This window comes from Alligator mississippiensis, chromosome 16 (assembly GCF_030867095.1).
Source record: "Alligator mississippiensis isolate rAllMis1 chromosome 16, rAllMis1, whole genome shotgun sequence".
NCBI classification, from domain to species: domain Eukaryota; kingdom Metazoa; phylum Chordata; order Crocodylia; family Alligatoridae; genus Alligator; species Alligator mississippiensis.
The window spans coordinates 5,339,271-5,359,539 of NC_081839.1; the positions used below are offsets into that span (position 1 = coordinate 5,339,271).

Sequence of the window (20,269 nt, forward strand, 5' to 3'; positions counted from 1 at the left end):
TCTGGGGCAAGGTGCTATCTCCATTTTTCCAGTAGGGCACTGAGGGGTAGAGAGTGATGCCCACAGTCACCCCAGTGTATGGCAGAGCAGAACGCAGATCTCCTGAGGTCCTGCCCAGTGCATTGCTTCATAGATCCAATTTTTCTTTAATTGGACCTTCGTAGAAATGTAGATCTAGAAAGTACCTTTTAACTCAAACTGAGCAGATTTGTCATGGAAACTGGGTTGTGGGGGGAGAGATGAGGAAGTCCTGCTGTGCAATTTTCAGCAAGAGGAAAGCAAAGAGGCCACAGCCAAGAAATCTTTCCATGTGGTAATGCCTCATTACCATGAAACAAACCATGTGTGACTTGTGGAGTAGTGGGGGGAGAGGGGGGGAAAAGCATTTGATGACAGAAATATTAATCCACCCAAACACTGCAGCTTCCCCATGTGACTGGATTCAATACTGTTGCAGCTGGTTGATCGCTTTATAGCATGGAGCAGAGCCTTTCCTCCCCTGGAAAATTAAAGGGCTATAGATATTTGCAGGAGCAAGGGATTCCTCTGGCCGGTTTGGAGCCCTGGATCTCTCGTAGGCTGGAGGAACCATTGCTGTGGTTCAGCCTGTAAAAGAGTAAGCAGAAGGAGACTTTTTTTGAGGACAACACCGGACATGGTTCTCTCCTTAAAGGAACACTGCCGGGTTTATAATGGTGCCTTTTTTAATGCCATATTTTCCCTTTGGTGCAATATCCCTGGGGTTATTAACTTGAAAAGAACTTTTTAAAAACTTACTCTTGACTCATGAGGTGTTTTTCTTTCTGAGTTAACAAACTTAGATTTGTAATTTCACTTTATGGTCAATTCCACTTTTATATACCCCAGCAGAATGCAAACGGAGCGTAGGAATAGCTTATTAATTCATAAAGCTTCCACTTGGAGTTTAAAAAAGCCTTATGCATGAATAAGAATGCTTCCACTGCTAGCCTGTCTGGCTTCAATGCAGTTGTGGTGAGAGCTGGAGAGAAAACTGAAACGATGGGGCATTGTAGTGTTAAAGACTACAACTTTTATAAGACCTTTAGTTTGAAGGGGTAATAAATTCTACTTAACAGGCTAAATACAAACAAATAAAATAGCCTGGGTTGCTGCCAGCATCTGGAGAATGACTTTTAAAGTAAGAATCCAAAATGCTGCAAGCCTAATACTAAGACTGTCTGGAGATTTGTTTTCTCATTTCTGTAATGCCTTCCATCGGAGAACTCAGCCATTTCATATAGGCACTGTTTCCTGATGCCTTTCTTCCTCTGAACTCAGTAGCAATTATTATCTGTACTTTTCAGATGTATAAACTGAAGCACCAAGGGATCAGGCCCAAGTCCACGGCCTGTGACAGAATAGAAGTGCGGACCACCAAATCTCAGCCCCCGCCAACCCTGCTTAGTCCACTAGGTCGGGCCCCTCTCCACCATGCTCCTCCAGTTGCTCCTATCAGGACTGTGCAGTTGTTCTGATCCACGACGTGGGGCTGGCGCACGCTGAGTGTCTCGGCAGAATGGCCCTGCATGCGGCTGCCACAGACTTCAGCGCTGTTTTAACTGGCTTGTTCTTCTGTCACCCTCTTCCTCCCCTTCCTTCTCTCACTTGAAGGCGATGCACTTCTTGATGCTGGTGAATCTATGAAGCGGTTGGCTGAGGTGAAGGACTCGCTGGATATTGAAGTCAAACAAAACTTTGTCGACCCCCTCCAGAACCTGTGCGACAAAGACCTCAAAGAGATCCAGGTAACCACCAAGATATGCTTGCACGCTTTCTCTCTCTGAGCTCTTTAGAGCAGGTGCTCCTGTCCAGTGTCTTTGTGGGAGTCCCGGTGGACTTGCACAGTACCTGTTGTTGTACCTGCTTTCTCAACTTGTCCTCCCAGCCACTAGCATATTGTCCCAGTCTGTTCAGCTGCTGCTACTGTTGCTGCTGCTTAACCAGGGCACAAGGCAGGATTTTTCTTGGAAGTGTTTCAAGGTTCACTTGCATTCCTTGCTACCTTCCACATGGTCTCTTGGCTTCCTGTGACCCAGAGCTGATAGTACTTGGAGCTCTGCACCGGAGGTCCCTGGGATGTCAGAGCCTTGGATTGCCTTATGCAGATAGCAACAGTCCCTGCTCCATTGTCCCAACATCCGAGATTCATGGGTTTGGGATGCAGGGTGTGCCAGTTTCTCTCTTGCTCACATCTGTATCCTCTGGAAAACCCCAACAGCTTCTCCTTCCCACATGGATCTCCTGTCACAGCAGCCCTCTTTGCTGAAGAGATGCAGCTCCCAAGCTAGCTACAGTGTATATTCCCTGAGCACCTTCAGATGGTGTAAATCCCATACAGATCAATCTGTGTCCTGAGAAGCTTGCAGTCTTAATAGTTGCACAAAGCCAAGGGCTTGCACCCAAATGGTTCTCTCTCAAAGGCCCCTGACAGCCCAGCTGAAGGCCAGCCACACATTCTTCTCAAATTGATTTATGGAAACCAGCCCTGTGCTACGTGCAGCAGTTTGGTTCCCCTCCAGTTTGTGACCAGAACGTGGAGAAAAACGTATCCTCTTGCCAGCTGCTTTATGACTGTTTCAGAGTAGTAAAGATGACTCCAGAATCCTAGGAATAGTCCTCTGCTGAACTGGATCTCCACTGTCCACTCAGCCCTGCCATTGAACCTCAGTCCTGACCTGCTCTCTTTGCTTTTGGACTGTTGCCATGGTGGCCTTCTGTTTGGGAGATGCTTGGGCACCTCTGGCTTGTGGGTCTTGGGGTTTTTTGTTTTTTTTACCTATCACTGCCGTTCTTTCCTCAGCATCACCTGAAGAAGCTGGAGGGCAGGCGTCTGGACTTTGACTATAAGAAAAAACGTCAGGGAAAGATCCCAGATGAGGAATTGCGACAGGCCATGGAGAAATTCGAGGAGTCGAAGGAAGTAGCTGAGACGAGTATGCACAACCTCCTAGAGACTGACGTGAGTGTGCCCTGGGCCAAAGGAACTTGGACTTCCACAGGGAATGCAGCGTTTGGAGGGGGGCAGAGGGGTTTCGTCCCTTCTGGGTAGGGCTGGCTGCTGTTCTAGCACTCAGTAGACCTGATCCTGCCCATCTATCCCTACCATTATCCTGCAGCACTTCCTGTTATTCCAGTGCTGGGCCTTTACCAGGCAGCTTTGGAAATGCCCTGCAGCCCATCCCTGCCAACCCAACCCTTGGCTCTGAGGAGAGACTGATAGTTTCACCGGACTGAAGCTGCTCAGAGTCTCTGAGCAGCCAGGATATGGATGACATGAATCGCAGGCATTCAGAAAGACATGAATCTGTCTCCCCAGAGGTGGCAAGTTGCAGACACTGTGCTCCATGCCTTAACAAAGATTGGCCTCTCATGCCTGACTCAAATATAAATGCCAAGTGCTTTCCGCAGGGCTTCCTGGCACCCAAACCCTTGTGCTGTGGAAGGCTTGTCCTGCCCTACTTGCTCACTGCACATTGCAATTCTTGCAGATTGAGCAAGTGAGCCAGCTCTCGGCCCTGGTGGAAGCCCAGCTGGACTACCACAGGCAGGCAGTGCAGATCCTGGACGAGCTCACGGACAAGCTTAAGCGCAGGTGAGGCCTCCTGGAGTAGTTATAGGCCCCGGTACTGACCTGCTGGGAAGCCTTGTGCCAGTATGTGCCTGGCTCCTGGGAAGTTACTCCCTGGTGCAAGCCCCTTTTCAGGTAGCTTTATCATCATCAGTGACTGCATCCCTGTAGGTGACTTGGAGGTGGAAGGTGTATCGACAAAGTTGTTACCACTTCTGAGTTGATCCTGTCTCAAGTTTTGCTTCCTCCAGTATCAAAAGGGTCACACAGCATCGTCCTAGCACCCTTTGACTTGGTTGCCTGGCATGCTGATCCATGAATGCCTAGATCCATTTATTATAAGAGCACCCAAAAGCACCAGGCAGGAATCCCTTATGCTGCTTGCTGGTCAAACAGGCAAGCTGGAAGGGTGCCTGCAGAGCTTATGTATTTAAGGATGGGGCAAGCAAGTGGAAGAGACGGGAGGAAGAAATGTGGAGGGTGTAGGGAGGTAACATTTAATAGACTAAAAACATTGTGTTGGGATAAAGCGCACTCTCAGGGCACAGTGGAGCAGATGCAGTGGATTTTTCCGCTGCATCTGTACACTCCTGCAGATGCTAACTCCTGCTCTGTTTACATTTGGGTATCCTAGCAAACTGCTGTAAACATGACTCCCACATGTCCCTTGCAGTATTAAAAATGAAACGCATTGCTTGCTCCCACAAATGGGACACAGATCAGTGCCTGGCTTGGAGGAGTAGAAGAGAAGCCTTGTCCGAGGGACTGTGTTCTTGGGCAGGGAGAAATCCTGGCTGGGGCTGAGGACTTCCCTTGTGTGTTTAGCAGTGAGAGCCTGTGTTACTTGGGATCAGTACTGGGCATGCAGCTCTGCAGACGGCAATCCACTTAATAACCCCCTGCTAAGTTTGCCTCCACTCCCTCCACGCAGCATGTAATTTTCCTTGTGCTCCAACCAAATCCTTGCTCCCCTTTGAAACGTGGCGCTAAGTTTTGTCCCTTTATGTTTTGGGAACACTGCCTGGGCTGTTTCTCCACTGGAGAGACTGACTCACACAGAGACTGAAAGGGCTAGATCACTACCACTCAGGTCAGCACTTGCCAGGGCTGCCCCCAGTTTGAGAAGGCAGGCAAGCACCAAGGGGAGAGGGATCGGAGCTGCTCTAAAGGAAATGGGATGGAGTTAAACGCAGGCTCAAGCCTATGGGAAGGGGAAATGGCTCACTGCTGGTGTGGGCTGCTGAGCTGTGGAAGGCTCTCGGGTGAGTGAAGAGAAGTCCCAGTTCTCACATTGCTTAGACTGGGCCAGGTCCTGTGCTGCAAAGAACTGCCCTGTCCTGCCTTGGGGAGAGACCCTGGATGCAACTTAACAATTCTCTTGCATTATGACTGAGAGTTGGATTACCTGTTGCTCACTGGGCAGATTGGGACTTGGGTATGAGGCTGTCACTGGCCTTCAGGGTGAGGCTGGACAATTTGTATCCCAGTACATGCCTCAATTTCCCTGTCTGTTAAAATGAGGAAGTGCTTTGAGGTGGCCTAGTATTTCCTGTGCCCTGCATAGGAGCTAAAACCCTAGAGCCTTGTCGAGCTGCCTGCTGGGCCCCCTGCAGCATTCACCCCCTAGAAAGCTGTGTGGCACCTTCTGGGGGATGCCTGAGCAAGTCGAGGTTGATGCCAAGATGCCCAGCCCCGTGGAGCTGCTGTTGAAATTGCTGGAGGACAGGCTTGTGTAATGTCCATGACTGACTTTTTCCCTCTTCGTGCTGCTCTGCCTCCTCTCCAAGCCCCATCGCGGGGAGATGGGGGCATTCAGATTATGCCTGGCCCTGTCCTCTTTTCAGCATGTGTGTTCCTGGTGTCAGTAGACCAGAGCTTCCTGTTCTCTGGGTGGTTTGCTAACACCGCTCTGTGCTCGGTCCTCCGTCATGGATAGGAATTGACAAGCAAACACAGGCTCTGGTATAAATTAAACCTGGGCCAGAGTTGGGAGGATTGTGGAAATCAGAGAACGCAAGCTGCTGCAGCAGCGGCCCCTGCCGGCCAGAGAGTCAGTGGGACTGCAGAGCGCACGAGTACAGGGCATGCAGGCTCGCTGCCCGTGGGGACCTAGGAGGGTTTCTGTGGGGCAGAAGCGGACCTCTGCTTGGAGGGGAGCGGGGGTAAGGTGATGAAAATAGATCCAGAGTGGCCTTGTCTGATTTTGCCTGGGCCATGCAACCAAAGCTCCTGCCAGACTGGCCTGCCCATCGAGACAGATGTAGAAGCAGGGCAGATAGGGAGAGCTGTGTAAACGGCTGTGGGGGCATGAGCCCAGCTGGTCACGTCGCACCTCTCCTTTGACAGTAGGCAGAAGCCTTGTCCAGCGGATTCACAAATAATAGTAATGTGTGTGTCCAACCCAGCCTCTCGTGGACCCTCTGGATACTTGCTCCGATGTGGATAGGGAGCTCTGTAACTCCATCTATGGGACGGGACTGTGTTTTCTCACAGGGCATGTCCAGGACACATGTGGGTCAGCCCCAGAGATGGGTAAGGCATGGCCTTTTAGCCATCCTGGCTCTCTTCCCCACTGCAGAATGGCTGTGATTTTGTCCTCTAGCTAAAACGGGTCCCAACGGAAGTGCTGAATTGGCTGGAGAGGACAGCCAGGTGCTTGGGGTCTGGCTCTATCCAAATCAAGGTGCCTCCCCGTGCACTTGCTCCTCCATTTCCAATTGTCCTTCTCACATCCTTTGACCTGTTGGCAGCACAGCCTGATGCAGCCCCAGAAGGAGGGAGATGCAGGGGGTATAATCCGTGGTGTCTAACCACGTGGGATCAACACGGGGCAGAGACACATCTGGATCTGAAGCGAGGATGGTGGAGACTTAGCTCTGCACTGGCCCACGTGCCATAGAGGATATTTTGGTTCTTTCGGCTGAAATCATGGGAGTGACGTATGATGCGAGGGAGAGGTGGTTTCCACCATGGCCTTGGCCATACTCAGCTGGCGAGGTCCCACTTCCCAATGACCTACATTACAAGTGGGTTTGAACAGGTTCCTTCCAAGTCGGAGCCAAGATCCAGGCCCCTTACTGCCACACAGGTTGGATTTGCTTCCCACTGGCCAATGAAAAGGCTCCCACGGGGGGTGCAGGTGATTTGCTGTTCCTCCTGGAGTTGTGCATTGTGCACAGACACTGCATGACTTAACGTTTCCGTTGCTTCTCCAGAATGAGAGAGGCCTCATCACGCCCCAAGCGGGAGTATAAACCTAAGCCCAGAGAGACGTATGACTTCGGAGACACCGACCAGTCCAACGGGGGCTTTGCTTGCAATCCTGCCCCCAAAGTTTCAGGTAACGAGGTCTGGTGTGTGCTGCCCTTGTGGCCACTGGTCTGGCAAGCAGCAGCCCTCAAAGGGATGGAGGGGATTTGCTGTACCTGGCAGATGAAAGGGTTCCTCTGCTGCATGTGCCTCAGACATCCCAGAAGGTAGCAGGGATGCTTTGAAGCTGGGGCCTTCTGCCATCACAGCACTTGGGTCCAGCAGGCAGTGCCCAGGCTCGGGCAGTGCCCTGTGGCAGGCTGGTAGTTGTCTCAGAGTGGCAGATAGGAATGGGGGGGACGCGCTTTTTCCTTCCCTCCATCCCCTGCATGTTGCATTTCAGCCCCTCTGCCGAACCAGATACCTGGCTGCCTAACCCAGCATGTAGGATCCCCTCCCTCCCCAACCCCACACTTCTAACTGGTCGCTCCCCTGGGGGTGACCAAGGGATTTCCTTGCAATGTTGTTTTTAAGCATGTCTCTTTCTTTTTATTTGGAAGCAGCTTCCTCCTCTTTCCGATCCGACAAGCCATCCCGGACCCCAAGCAGGAATATTTGTGAGTTCCCCCCCACCGCATGCTGCGTGGCTCTCACTCTGCTCCCTCTTCCTCACGCTAGCTGCCGTTTGGAGTCACTAACACTTTGTCAGCCAAACAGTTTTCTGTGCTTTGTTCAGCAATAAAAATCAGCTGATTCTTGTCCCTCTAGCACCTGACATGGACAGCTTGGCTGTAACTGTAGGGAAGGTTTGGACCCATGCATGAGTAGATTTATAAGCCAAATGCTGAGAGTTTCCTGCCTCAGATACATGTGGTGAAGGCATTTGGATAATGTAACCTACACACGTGGATATCCTGCCTTGCCCGTGCAAGTTTCTGACCCCAAAGGAAATGAGAAGCTCCTTTGGTGACAACCTGTTACTGTTGCAAATGGCACATCCAGTTTCCACCCCTTCTTTTCCTTTTGCACCTCTGGGCTTTCACAGTCACAGCAGCGCAGCCTGGAGCTGGTGACAGAGCCAATAATGCTTGGACATACTGTGCAGGGTTTGTAGCCTAATCTCTGAACAGAGGAGGGCAGTGGAGAGCTGGAGTGGTTCGCTCTTGAGGAGCTGTGGTGAGTTTGGGGTAGGACACTGCAGATCAGTGGATCTGTTCAAGGGGGTTCTGCAACTGCTCTCCTGTTCAGTTGGGAGGAGAGGGAAGAGCTTGTGGCCAAGCAGGACGTGGCTGTATGGGGCAGGAGCGAGAATGGGGCAAAGAGAGCAGGGTCTTATGCTTGGCTCGGGCAGGAGAGGGGTCTGCTTGGAAATGCTGGAGTGGTTCTTGAACATGGGCACATGGATCGGGCAGGTGGGGAGATGGGGTTGGCCTGCATTTGGTTTTGGGAGTTGTGGGCTAGATTATGTCAAAATAGAGCTCCAGGGAGGAAGTTTGTGGGAGGGAATGTCATTGCGGAGCCCAGGTCAGGGAGACTCTTGGCACGGGGTTGTGCTATGCGTCCTGCTGCGTGTTCTCAGGTGTTGGGCTTGGCTTGGAGGCTGGTTCCCCAGGCCAGCAGCTCACTTGCTGGTGGGGAAACTTTGGAGCTGGGCAGGGTTCATTTGGAAAATCTTGTGAAAGGTGGACCTCCTGCTGCTGCTGCTTGTAAGATTTCCCACATCCTTCCCCAACCTTGGGTTACTTCTTTCTACTGGAAGCTTCATCAGAAACTCTGTCCCCCAGCCCTTTAGAAAAGCATCTCAAGCCTCCATCAGCCTGACCAGCTCCGGAGCAATGCTGGGTGGAGCCGCAGCCACAGAGCCTGGAAACCAGCCTAGGGCTGCAGTTGTTCCCCTCCGATTCCACAGGCTGGGTTGCTTGGGCTCATGCAACAGGCAGCCTTGGACAGTTAATGGACCTTGCAGGCAGATCCCTGAATAGTTGCTTAAGGTTACATCCAGGCCAGTCCTGGAAAGCATCTGGAGTAAAAGGCTAGGGTGCAGGTAAAGAGGCAAGTGCTCTGAAGACCTGGATCCCATCCTGTGGCCACCACACTGACTTAAACCCATTGTGAAATGCCCCAGGCCCCCTGGGTTTCCTTTTACCATAGGAAGCTTTGTGACCTTGTGCCTTAACGTCCCCATCTATTACTGATCTGGCTTATTGCCAAGCCTGCTTCTGATGACTGTAAAAACAGTCTGAAGTCCTCTGATAAGAGCTGCTGCAGCATTGCACAGCCCTCAGGCCAGGTTAAGAGGCTGCCCCTTCCTCCCCCCCCGCCCCCCCCCCCCGGGCTGGTGTTCAAGGAGGTAACGCATTCCTCTGGGTTCTGCCCCTGTGCTCCATGCATCCTCCCTGGCCGTTTGGTAGAAGGTCTAACCCAGGTTGCACCCCCCTACTGGAAAATTTAAATTTTTCCCCTCTGAGCAAGAGTAAAAAACTTCCTTTCCTTTCTGATTTAAGGGAAACAGCCTTGTTTTTATTGCATTTTCCTGCCTGCAGCTAACTTTCCCTTGGCTGGAGTCTAGCTACCTTTTTTTAATTAACTGGATGGAGTTCAGAGAGCAACCAACAGGACTGGATCGGGGGGTGGAGGGGGCTGAGTTTTGAGGAAAGCCATAAAACAAATGCCTGGAGCAGGACGGCGGGGAAGCCAGCAAGCTGCGGGTGGGGGGCAGGGGTCCCTAGGCTGCAGACTGGCTTGAACACTCACCAGGGAGTTGTTGTAATGGGTTAAGAAGGCAAACCTGGGGCAGTGCACTCAGCCAGGCTCTTAAAACCAGAGCTGTACAGGAAGAGACGATTCTGCCTGGCAGGGGATGGACCTCCTAGGTTGGCATTGCCCTGGGATCTCACCTCTGCCATGAACCACCAGTCAGAGCTCCCACCCTCTGCCCAGTGGATGAGGCTTGCAAGGAGAGCGGTGGTGACCGGGGGCCCTGGGAAAGGCTGTTCGAAGTGGCTGGGCCCACATGAGCTGCCATGATCCAGGGGCTAGCCTCACTCTGCTCTGTCTCTCCCCAGCTCACCTGGACCAGCCCTGTTGCAAGGCGCTCTATGACTTTGAACCCGAAAACGATGGCGAGCTAGGCTTCAAGGAGGGCGACATCATCACGCTGACCAACCAGATCGACGAAAACTGGTACGAGGGCATGATCAACGGGCAATCCGGGTTCTTCCCGCTCAACTACGTGGAAGTGCTGGTTCCGCTACCTCAGTGAAACTGCCTCCCCCCTTCCCTCCCGCCCCCCACGTCATGCACCGCCAGGGAGAGAGGGGCGCCGGGCTCCTGCGCTCCATTCTGCATCTCGACACTAGTCTCTTCCAGGGGCGGGGGCATGAGAGCGCGGTAGAGCCAACTCGGTGTCAGGTGATGAGCAGGGAACAAGCCACGAGGGCTGGGTGGCCCCCTCTGAACTGCTCCTCTGGTGCTTCAGCTCAGTACTTTAAGCCCTGCCAGGTTTGTCCTTGTCACTCCTGTCTGCAGGGGAGAGAGGGGCCTGCACTCTGCCCACAGATGAATGTGGAAGGATGCAGACTGTGTTGGCGCAGGGCGGGGGACCAGCAGGGTGTTGGCACCTCCGGTCTGCCATGGGAGAGGGTTTGGCCACCAGCCCCGCACTGTGAAGGAGACTGGCAAAGTAGGCTCCTGTTGAACACTACCAGCAAATGAGTTCCTGGGGAGGGGGCAGAGGTCAGGCACTGCTTCTGTGCCCAAGGTTCACGTCTGTCCCAGCACCGTGGGACGCACTTCCTTCATGATGCTGGGCAGAGGAATGGCTTCCTATCATCTTCTGCTGCCCCCATCGGTCTGTCTTGCCCACCTGCCCCCTTCCCGGACAAGGAAAGAGCCCCACAGAAGGAGGGATCAGAGAGATGCTATGAAGCAGCATGAAAACACTAAGCCACTCCGAGGTTACTTCCCCTTTGCATGTTCTTTGTGCCAGGGCTCTGTGCTCCCCCTCCATGCCCTGCTCCTCTGTGGCCAGCATCTGACCATAATCTCTTCCTGGGCTGCTTTCTGCTTATGCCCCGAGACTCTGTGGCTCTTTCAGGTGGGTAGAGTTGAATTGGTTCCTCTGGGAAGGTCTCTACCACCAGCTCTGGCATCGTCTTTGGCATGGGATCATCCCCATGTAGCTGAGGCCAACCGTAGCTAAGGGGCCATCGACAACAGACAAGCAGGTTGTGCTGAAGTAGCTGTTTAGACCATGTGCCACTGACCTGTCCAGGATGCCGTCCTCTCGCTTCCTGTCACTTCACGTTCAAATGTTCTCCTTCACCACTTACAAAGCTCTGGAAATCTCCACGCAGCCCAGCCAGAGCTTGCCCTGGGCTCCTTGGAGCTGTTTGGCGGTCTCCAGTCTGATCCTTATGTGCCTTTCCCAGCTCTTTTGAGCATCAGGAACTCCTTGTCTTTCAGAGAGCCCCATGGTGCGATGCAAGAAGCCACCTACCCTGCTGGGTTCATAGGGCTCTTAACTCTGGTCCTGTTGCTTCATATCTTGTGTGCGAAGATTGTGTGGGACAAGGACCTCTCTCCTCTTGTGTCACGTGTTTAGTACTGGTCCTTGTCCCTTTTGCTTCCCTGCCTGGTGCCACCAGCTCTAGTCCAACACGGTGAGAGCCGGGTTGCTGAGCAGGGTCATGGTGGCAGAAGCCAGTGCTCCTGGCCCCAAGAACTGACCATGGACAGAATGAGGTGGTTCCACCAGGGATCGGAGCTGGGGGCAGCCTCCTGCCCTTCCCTATCTAAGGTGCTCCTCTCTGGGCACCCATCCTGTTGCTGGCAATAGGATAAATTCAACCCCTGAGGGTCACCCATAGCTCCTACAGCTGACCTGCTTCTCCCAAGTGCCTGGAAGCCAGGAGAGGCTGTGGACAGGGGATCCTATCTCACCAGCAGAGGTGGAAGTTCAGCTGCTCTGGCATTGACTGCACTCTCCCCTCGCAGGGAGGGACTGGACTTGCCTGAATGGGTGGAGCTGAGTCCTAAATCCCATCCTGCAGAACACAGCCCTTGCTTTCCTTGAGCCCATTTGCTGGAAGGGAGCCAAAGCAAGGGGTATCTCTCCTTCCTTCTGGGGTGTAGGTAGCTCTCCCTGCCACTGACACAGCTGGGGTGGTGCAGTGATCTCGAGAGCCATGCTGTGCCCAGGCTGGGCTTCCCCTCCTGTCCACCATGCCTGGCACAGGATGGGCACCACCTGGGCTGTCCTGGCAGCTGCTCCAGCTCACCACCACCCAGGCCTTGCTTCAGCACCTGTGTATTTATTTTCGTGGCAGTCCTCCCTGCCAGGCCGGGGCACCAGCCTGTATTTGCGCTCGTGCCTCGTGCTTGGGTGCTTCCTACCCCTATCTGCTCAGTCTCCTGTTACGTATACACCAAGAACCTTTTTAACATTTTTAACCGTGCATGTCTATGTTTATTCCTCCCATCGATCGCTGTCACCGCCACGACTCGCAGCTGGGGCTGTGGCCAGAGCAGGCTCATGCTTCCAGTCACAGGATCCCTGCCCCTACAGCCCTTCATGCTCCTGGGGCCTGATCCTGCTCTCAGGGAGGCAGTGGGGACAGGACCTGGCCCCCTCTACATGGTTGGAGGGAGGGAACTCTGTCCTGCCCGTTTCTCGCAGCAGAGCTGTCGTGCACACTGACACCCATGCGGAGGTCGGGACTCCTCAGCTCCTCCCTCTCCCAACCCAGTGGCCTGGCCCCGGTGCATCTCTGAGCTCTGGCGTAGGCTCGCTTGGGTTGAATGAGTCTGTGTTTAGTCAGGACAATTTATTAGGTCTCTTTTTGTAATGGCATTTCCTTGTTTTAAGGGGAAAGGTCACAACTCTGGACTTGTAATCACTCAATAAAAGTATTAAATGGGGCTTTCTTCTTTCTAAAGCATTTGCCCTCTTCTTGAGCAGCAGGGAGGGGCCTTGAAGCCAGGCCATGGGGAGGGGGCAGTCACCTGCTTAGCAGGGAAGGCAGTGGGGAGGGTGCAGAGGTGCCTTCTCATCACTCAGCTGTAGCAGTCGGCGGGGGCTGAGGCTTAAGGCCTTGCAGGAGCAAGGCAGACCCTGCAACTGAGAGCAGGGAAGGTGGCCAAGCATCCTTAGCATTGACGGCGTCATCTTCCAGCAGATGCATCCTTCGGTGATGGAGGCTGCAGACACCAGCACCAAGGAAGTGTCTGCAGGGAGGCTCTAGCCAGTCACTGGTGGGGCAGGCTTCACTCCTGGGACATGTGCAAGGATGGAGCAATTTGTTTGCTTGGCTGAGAGGCCATGGGCTCTGGCTGCAGATGGAGTAGGGGCTGACTCCAGCCACGTGCCCTTTGGCCCTGCCCACAGAACAGCCATCACACCAGGGCACTGGATTGCTTCTCTTTAATCAACTACCACGTCCACAGTAACTTACAGCCAGAGAGAGGCTCCTCCGTGACCTGCCCTGCTACACTACCAGCACTGCCAAGGCACCGGAGCAGCTGCCCACAATCACCCTGGCACTGGGCTGCATGCGTTGGGCAGGCACCGGCCCCTTTGGGGAAAGCAGCCAGGGCTTTAGTGAGGGTCTCTCCCCTCCACACCCTCAGTCACCAGCAGGGCCTGGACCCGGGCTTTCTACTAACAGGCTTCCTAATGAGTCACTCAGGCTCTGATGAGCTACATCCCCCATGCAAGGGCTGCTGTGCTGCTTGCTCAGGGCCACCAGGCCAGGTTCCACATACAGTGAAGGCACCTGGGTGTCAGTCTGCCATCAGCTCCTGCCTGGCTCAGCCGCTGTGCTGGAGGAGGCTGTAGATCTGCTCCAGGACATGGGCAAAGCCCTGGTCCTTGGGGGTCCGGGAGGTGAGGGAGCCCTGTGGCAGAAACGCCTTTGCTGAGCTCCCAGCCCCAGCCCTGGGGGGGTTTATCCAAGGCTGGCAGCAATAAAAGTAGAACTGCAGGCACCAGATCCCCACCTCACTATCAGTCCTTGGGTGCTAACCTTCAGGGATGTGTGGGTGTGGACTGGAGGAAGGTCTATACCTAGGGCCCAGCATAAACCAATGGCCGCCACGGTTTGCTCAGGGATGATCATACCTTGAGCAGGGGATAGGACTAGATGTGACCTCCTGAGGTCCCTTCCAGCCCAACTTTCCCATGTGCTACCTACACATTGCATGGGCTACTTCAGACCATGCAGAGGGCCTGGCTATGTTAAAGAAACCCAGGTCCTCCTAGCCTAAGAGATGCTGATGCTTTACCATGGCCGTGCCTATCCTAGCTTGCAGCAGATCTATGAAACCAGGTGGAGGAGACTCATCTGAGCCTCATCTCTGGCAGGCTGCAGCCCCTGTGCAGCAGCCCACGCTCTTACCTTTAGTTTGTCCAGATAGGTCTGGTCCTGGCTCCACAGGTCCTGGAACTTCACCAGGTCGGGGGCCCCTTTGTAGAACTCCACCAGCAGCATCTGCAGCAGCCAAGGGGAGATGCTTGTCCCTGAGCCATCATTCTCCCACCGAGCCCAAGCTAGAAACCCCTACACCCTGGCTCCTGGAGTATGCAGGGGCATAGGCCAGAGGAGCTGGGAGGATGGGGCAGAGGCACTGTCTTAATCCCAGGTCAGCCTCAGGACTCCCCAGTCTTGCTGGTCCCTTGGCTGGGGGCACAAGAGCTGTTCCTCCACCAACCTGTCCCTCCCCAGGTAGCACGGGACTCACCATCTCCTGTAGGACGTCATTGGTCAGGAACCCATCCTGCACGTAGGTGACCTCCACCTCCATGGGGATGCCGTAGTCATTGGGCCGTTGCTAAACAATGGGAGAGAGGAGGAAGCGAGCGGTTCCCATCTGGGGTGTCAGTGTAAAGCTGGGAGCTGGGCCGACACTCCGGTTTCGGTGTGACGCCATGGCTAAGGGTCAGGGGCACCGTGGGGTGATCGCACTGGGTCGATTGCATCCAAGCATCAGCAAAAAGCCTTTGCGTGGCTGTGTCCCTGCAGTGGCTGGGCTCCTTATCCCAGGGTGAGGAGGGAACAGACGGCTCCCCCCAGCACAGGGTCTACCAGCCCCACCACAGCCTCCACCTGTGCTCTGCTCCATGGGAGCCAGTTCATGGCAATGCCTTGGCCCTCGGGGCTGGAGGAGGCTGCCCTGACTCCCCCAGGGGCACCAGCCTGGGCTATGGTGGGTCCTAGAGCCAACAGGAGGACCCCAGGGCCAGTTCAGCCTTCGTGCCTGTGGGCTCTGGGCACTTACCTCAGGAGGCGGCATAACCCAGAAAGGTGAGATCTTCGACTCCGCACCCGGGTTGCCATGATAGTAGGGGCCTGCAGGGAGAGCAGAAGGATGCAAGGGAGGGGAAGGGTCTAACCAGCCGGCGTTTGGGGCACGAACCCCAGCTCCCTGCTCAGGAGCCCTGGCCCACAGGCTGGTTTCCAGGGGTGAGGGGTTCATGCCCTGCCCCTTGCCCAAGCCCCAGCGGGTCTCTGAGTCCCAGACGGGATCCTGGCCTGGCCCCAGCCCTATCTGTGCCCAGCCCTTACTGCAGATAAGCGCCAGACAGGGCTGGAAGCTGTTGTTGCTGCCCTGCAGCTTGAGTTGGTAGTCCATCTGGGCATCGATGTCCTGCAGCGAGGGCAGGGCATGGCTGAAGGGGTGGCTGTGGTACCAGCCCACCAGCGAGAGCCCGCGCAGGAAGAGGTTCTGGCAGATCTGAGGGCAGGCACGGAGAAGAGGGAGAGGTTGTTACAGGGGCCCCAGGTCCTCTCGGCTCAGCTGCTCAGGACCAGGACCTGGCTGGGCGGCGCCGACCCCCCAGCGCTGGCAATGCTGGGCTTGTGAGATGGCCACGGCCTCTGCCAGCAGCAGCAAGCTGCTCCCGCTGAGCCCAGGCTCAGGAATGATACTGCTACCACAGGGCACATACTCCTCCCCTGCTCCCTGCCTCTGCCCAGCTTGGGGACAGCTGTGGAGTCCTGGTCTAGCATCTCAGCTGTGCTGGAGCTGCTGGCAGCGCTGTGGTCAATGTGGCACCGTGCTGGGGTTGGAGTCCAGACCCAAGGCCACGGCGTCCCCAAGCTGCAGAGGGCACAGGACAGCGCAGCCCCCACACCCCGCGGTTACCTCCTCCTCCACGGCTGCTGCCGAGTCGGTGTCCCCGAGGCGCGTCCGGCATGGGAAGGCGCGCAACACTGTCAGCACTGCAAGGAGACGCAGCAGCTCAGCTCCGCTAGGCTTCCAGGGCAGAGCCAGGGGGCAGCAGCCCCCAGCCACCACAAGGCTGGAGCTGCCAAGCGCCATGAGGTGCCCCCGGCCCAGCTGGTACCTACGCTGGGTATTGGTGTCCCACCGGCCGCCCAGGTAGCCGACCACCTCGCTCCGTGTCAGGTGGCTGTGGAAGTCCTAGGACAGAAGCAGGACAGCATCAAACCAAAGCACCCCTCTCCTCCTCCCATCCAAACCAGGCTGACCCTGCCCTGCCCTCCCAGCGGAGTTATCCCCGTCTGACATGTCTCCCCAAGACAGCTGGGCCTGGGGACAGTCCCTGGCACCTACCAGCAGCAGCAGCACGTTGCTGGAGATGGCCACGTTGAATGGCTGGAACTTGTTGATGGCCGTGAAGGACGTCACCTCCACCAGCGTGTGGGGGTTCCTGGAACGCAGCACGGACCCATTGGCCACTGCCCCAAAACATCAACCCCGTCCCTGGGATCAGGCTCCAGGGGTGCCAGCACAGGAGGGCCAGGCGTGGTGGGCAGCACCTCCTGTGCCAGGGGCACTGGAGCAGGGAGGCAGAGGCAGGACTCAGCCAGGAGGCTGCTCTGCTCCCAGGGGCAGAGGGCTGTACCTAGCCGAGTCCCGGGTGCCCAGTGTACAGTAGCGGACGGGAGTGCGGGTTTTGGCCTCCAGCCTCTTCCCCTGCGGCCCGTTCTCTGGAAGGACAAAGAGGTTGGTGCTTACTCCCTGCAGTGCCAGGGTCCCCACAGCTGGGCCAGGAGGGGGGACATCAGCCTCTGCTCCAGGGCACCGGTATCTGCTCCAACCCTGCAGGCCTCAGAGCTGCCCACCCTCCACTAGCCCCACGTACCGGGCAGCAGGGCGCTGCGGGCACTTAACCCCACACTGCCCACACTCTGCTGCTCCACCAGGCCCTTGCTCGGCTGCTTCTTGCTCTTCTCCTCCAGCCTCTTGCCCAGTGCCGGCTCTGCCAGGGCGGCCTTCCCTTCCCTGGTGTCCTCCTCCTCCTCCTCGGCCAGCTCCTCCTCCTCCCCTTCGCTCACCAGGCTCTGCAGGGCAGGGAGGGAAAGAGAAGCAGGGACCAGCCTGATGCCAGGCCTCTGCCCAGGGGGTGCAGGGGCACCAACCCACCAGCACCCTCTGCAGACCAGGTCACGGCATGGCACAAGTGAAACCCTGTACCAGGAGCTGGATCTCAGGGCCATGCAGGGAAACTGAGTCACAGGTGAATACAGGGCTGGCCTCTCAAAACCCAGGCACCTGCCAAAGTGTTGCTGGGGACAGAACAGGGCCAGCTGGGAAGGGAGCCCCAGGCCTGAAACTGCTAGGCAAGAGGAGTCCAGGCTCCGGCTCCAGGGATGGCAGGACAGCAGCTGGGTGGGCCGAGCTCCTGCTGCCTGGGGGCCGTGGGCAAGGGACGGGGTCTCGATGGGCGGCGCAGGGCTCCGAGCAGGGCAGAGCCCAGAGATCCATGAACCTCAACCCCAAACCCAAGTGGGAGCCCCGTGGGGCAGGAACCTGCCATGCTGCAGGTCCTGGTGGCTACCACCCCAGGACCCAGGCGAAGATGCAGCCAGTGCTGGGCATGGGCAAACAGGCACAAGCCCCGATCCGGTTGCAGCACCCGGGCCGTGGCCTGCCCCACTCACCTCCTCAGCCGCGGGCGCGTTGGGCTGGTGCTTCTTGAGCCAGGCGGCCTTGTACTGGTCCAGCTTCTGCCCCTTGTACTTGACGGAGGCCCAGCCGCAGCCCGACTTCTTGGCCGGGTTCACCAGCTTCTTGCAGTAGGTGGCCCAGGCGCTGGGCGAGTTGAACACCTGCCCCGTCTCCTGCCACGTGATCTTCCCGTCCGGCAGCAGGTCCCCCAGGAACTTCTTCCCCTGGCGGCAGGCAGGGGAGAGGGAAGCGGCTCCGCGGAGAGACAGTGGCAGAGACACCCCCCACCACCACCACTGCCGGGGATGAGGGCACGGAGGCAGCGAGACCCCGCCACCCTGGCACATGGGGGTCCCGCACTGGTGCCAATCAGTGCCGAGCCTCCAGCCTAGAGGCCGGATGGAGGGGCAGAGCTGGGGGCACGGCTGGCACGGACCCTGCCCGCTGGCGGGGAGCCCTCACCAGGTAGTAGATGGAAAGCAGCCCCTCGCCCGGCTCGATGAGGCCGTCCTTGAGCAGCACGCGCAGGGTGATGCCGCGGCGCGTCAGGAGGCACCCGCGCCCGCTGCCCGCCGCCTTGCCCGCCCCGTCCTGCTCCGCGTCGTCCAGCCCGGCCTCCAGCTCCTCCTCGTCCTCCTCCAGGCACTCGTCCCCGCCGGGCGACGCCGCGTCCAGGGCTGCCCATGGGCACCACATGCCTTAGCGCCCACCTGGACGCCCCGCGCCCCCCCCCGCGCCCGCTGCCGCCCCCCCCGCCCCGCGCGGCCCAGTGGCGCCCCCTAGCGGCGGCCCGCAGCACGCCGCCCCAGCCCCAGCCCCAGCCCCAGCCCCGCCCGGGCGGCCACGGGTTCGAGCCCGGCCGGGGCAGCCCCGGTACCTGCCATGGCCGCGCCGGCCCCTCGCTCCTCCCCCGGCGCAGGGCTCCCGCGGCCGGCACGTGACGGGGCGGCCGCCTTGGCCCCGCCCCGCCCCGGCCGTGTCCCACCCCCACCCTCCCCGTGCCTCAGTTTCCCCACCGCGCGTGCTTGGTGATGGGGGGCAGGTGGGAGCTCCACCCCGGCCCCGATCCGGCTCCGCGGAGCACCCCCCCCGGTGCCCTGGGCAGTGCCCTGCAGGCAGGATTGGGCCCCGCGCTGTGCGCGCCTGGGTGCTGCGCACCCGCCGTTGCTCTTGTCCTGGAGCAGCGGGGTCCCCAGGGTCACCCCACTTGGGGTGAGGCGGCGTCCTCGTTCTCCATGCGCCAGATCGGTCCCACGAGGGGCACCGGGCACGGCCCTCGAGGCCTTCCCCCCGCGGGCAGGCGGCTGGCGGGGGGGGGCTGCGTGCAGCCCGACGCGAAGGGAGCGGAGGGTGTTTGAATGCGGAAACGGGGCCCGATGCCAAAATGCCCCTGAGCCCATAGGCAGCCAGGGCCAAGGTGCCCCCCCGCCGGGGCCGGGAGGCGAGGCCTGCGCTCTGCCCTTGGCGCGGCTCCGGCTCGCGGCCCTGCCAAGTTCCTCGTTCCTGGCGGGAGCCGCCCGTGCGGGGTGTCCTGGGGGGTTTCCTGGCTTCCGCAGGGCTCCATCCGGCAGGAGCAGGAGCAGGACAGGGCCCCGGCCCCACGGGCACAGAGCGGGCCCCGCCGCCACTGCCCCTTGCCAGAGTTTGGTTCAGATCGCACACGTGTGGCGTTCAGCCGTGCACCAGGCCGGGCGCTGGAGCGGGTCCATGGGACGAGGGCAAGAGGCAGAGGTGGCAGGGAGTAAAGTGCAAGGCAGCTGGCCCAGTGGAGCTGGAGCCAGGGAGCGTCCCCAAATGCTAATCCCTCGCCTGCCGGGGCAGGGAGTCCTAGACTCCCTCTGGGACCAGCTGCCCCTGCTCTGGCCCTGGCTCTTGGAGTGGCCGGGGACCGCCTGTAGTCCCGGGCCCGGCGCGGCTGCTTCGTGGTGAAGCTGTGACCTGGCCGCACAGGCTCCTTCGCTCCCCCGTGCTCCCCAGTTTGCCTGGAGCCCCCTGTGAGCTCTTGAGGGCTCTGTCTTGAGAGCGTACAGCACCGTGCACTGCAGGGTCCCAGCCCAGGAGCAGTGACACCGCCCCGCCTGGCCCGGGGGCCACAGGAGCAGTTGGTGCCAGCCCTGTGGGTGTCCTGGGGAGCTGCGCCAAACCCCCCAGCTGGAAGGAAACTGGCACCGGGGCTGGCAAGGATGCAGCTGCCAGGGCACTGCAGGACAGACAGCCCCTGCCTCTGCACTGCCAGCTGGAAGAAGCCCTCAGAGCTGGGCCTGGCTCCCATCCCAGCCAAAACTGGGCAGAGTGGGGGCCGTGCTCAGTAAATTGAAGCATGGGGAGATCTTGTCTCTCCCCAGAGCAAGGGGGCCCAGGGGCGACGGTGCTGGAGGCAGGAGGGGGAGCGGGGGCCTCACCCCTGGCGCTGGGGGAGGTGGCACCTGTCTGCCCAGGGGTGGAGGCAGGGAGTTGTTTGTGCTCCCTGGGCCCTCACCTGGGCCCAATCAGGTGAGCGATGGGAGGGCCTGCTGCATT

The 20,269-nt window shown here is 57.9% G+C and overlaps 2 protein-coding genes across 7 annotated transcripts in view; one reads left to right on the plus strand and one right to left on the minus strand.

Moving 5' to 3' along the window:
• The window catches only part of SH3GL1 (SH3 domain containing GRB2 like 1, endophilin A2), a 37,827-nt gene extending 25,053 nt beyond the window's left edge, over positions 1-12,774 (plus strand). Inside the window, exons 5-10 of one of the 3 annotated variants that reach the window (XM_006278670.4) lie at positions 1,633-1,766; positions 2,822-2,980; positions 3,510-3,613; positions 6,805-6,929; positions 7,399-7,455; positions 9,904-12,774. In XM_006278670.4, coding sequence (XP_006278732.1) covers positions 1,633-1,766; positions 2,822-2,980; positions 3,510-3,613; positions 6,805-6,929; positions 7,399-7,455; positions 9,904-10,100 — 776 coding nt within the window. In that variant the 3' untranslated portion in view covers positions 10,101-12,774. The remainder of the gene's footprint in view (positions 1-1,632; positions 1,767-2,821; positions 2,981-3,509; positions 3,614-6,804; positions 6,930-7,398; positions 7,456-9,903) is intronic. The other 2 variants (XM_006278671.4, XM_006278672.4) reach the window with 2 other exon arrangements.
• Positions 457-18,685, minus strand: MPND (MPN domain containing). Of its 4 annotated transcripts, none has more exons than XM_059719760.1 (13): positions 18,627-18,685; positions 18,212-18,426; positions 17,743-17,964; positions 16,944-17,142; positions 16,704-16,788; positions 16,412-16,508; positions 16,186-16,258; positions 15,980-16,056; positions 15,400-15,568; positions 15,113-15,183; positions 14,576-14,665; positions 14,233-14,325; positions 457-606 (listed from the first exon to the last, which is right to left on the minus strand). In XM_059719760.1, exons 1-13 carry the CDS (start codon positions 18,631-18,633, stop codon positions 508-510), a joined length of 1,497 nt encoding a protein of 498 aa, XP_059575743.1. In that variant the 5' UTR covers positions 18,634-18,685; the 3' UTR covers positions 457-507. The 4 variants fall into 4 exon arrangements, with proteins under 4 accessions (XP_059575743.1, XP_059575742.1, XP_059575745.1 ...); XM_059719759.1 differs by having other exon boundaries at positions 17,743-17,973; XM_059719762.1 differs by lacking the exon at positions 457-606 and adding an exon at positions 12,649-13,108 and having other exon boundaries at positions 17,743-17,973.
• Between the last annotated feature and the right edge of the window lie 1,584 nt (positions 18,686-20,269).

Coding starts and splice junctions, on each gene's coding strand:
- MPND (XM_059719759.1), bottom strand. Junction 17,974..18,211: donor TGCTTTCCATCTACTACCTG/GTGAGGGCTCCC, acceptor GCCTGCCGCCAG/GGGAAGAAGTTCCTGGGGGA. Junction 15,569..15,979: donor CAGCAGCCGTGGAGGAGGAG/GTAACCGCGGGG, acceptor GCCTGCCCTCAG/ATCTGCCAGAACCTCTTCCT.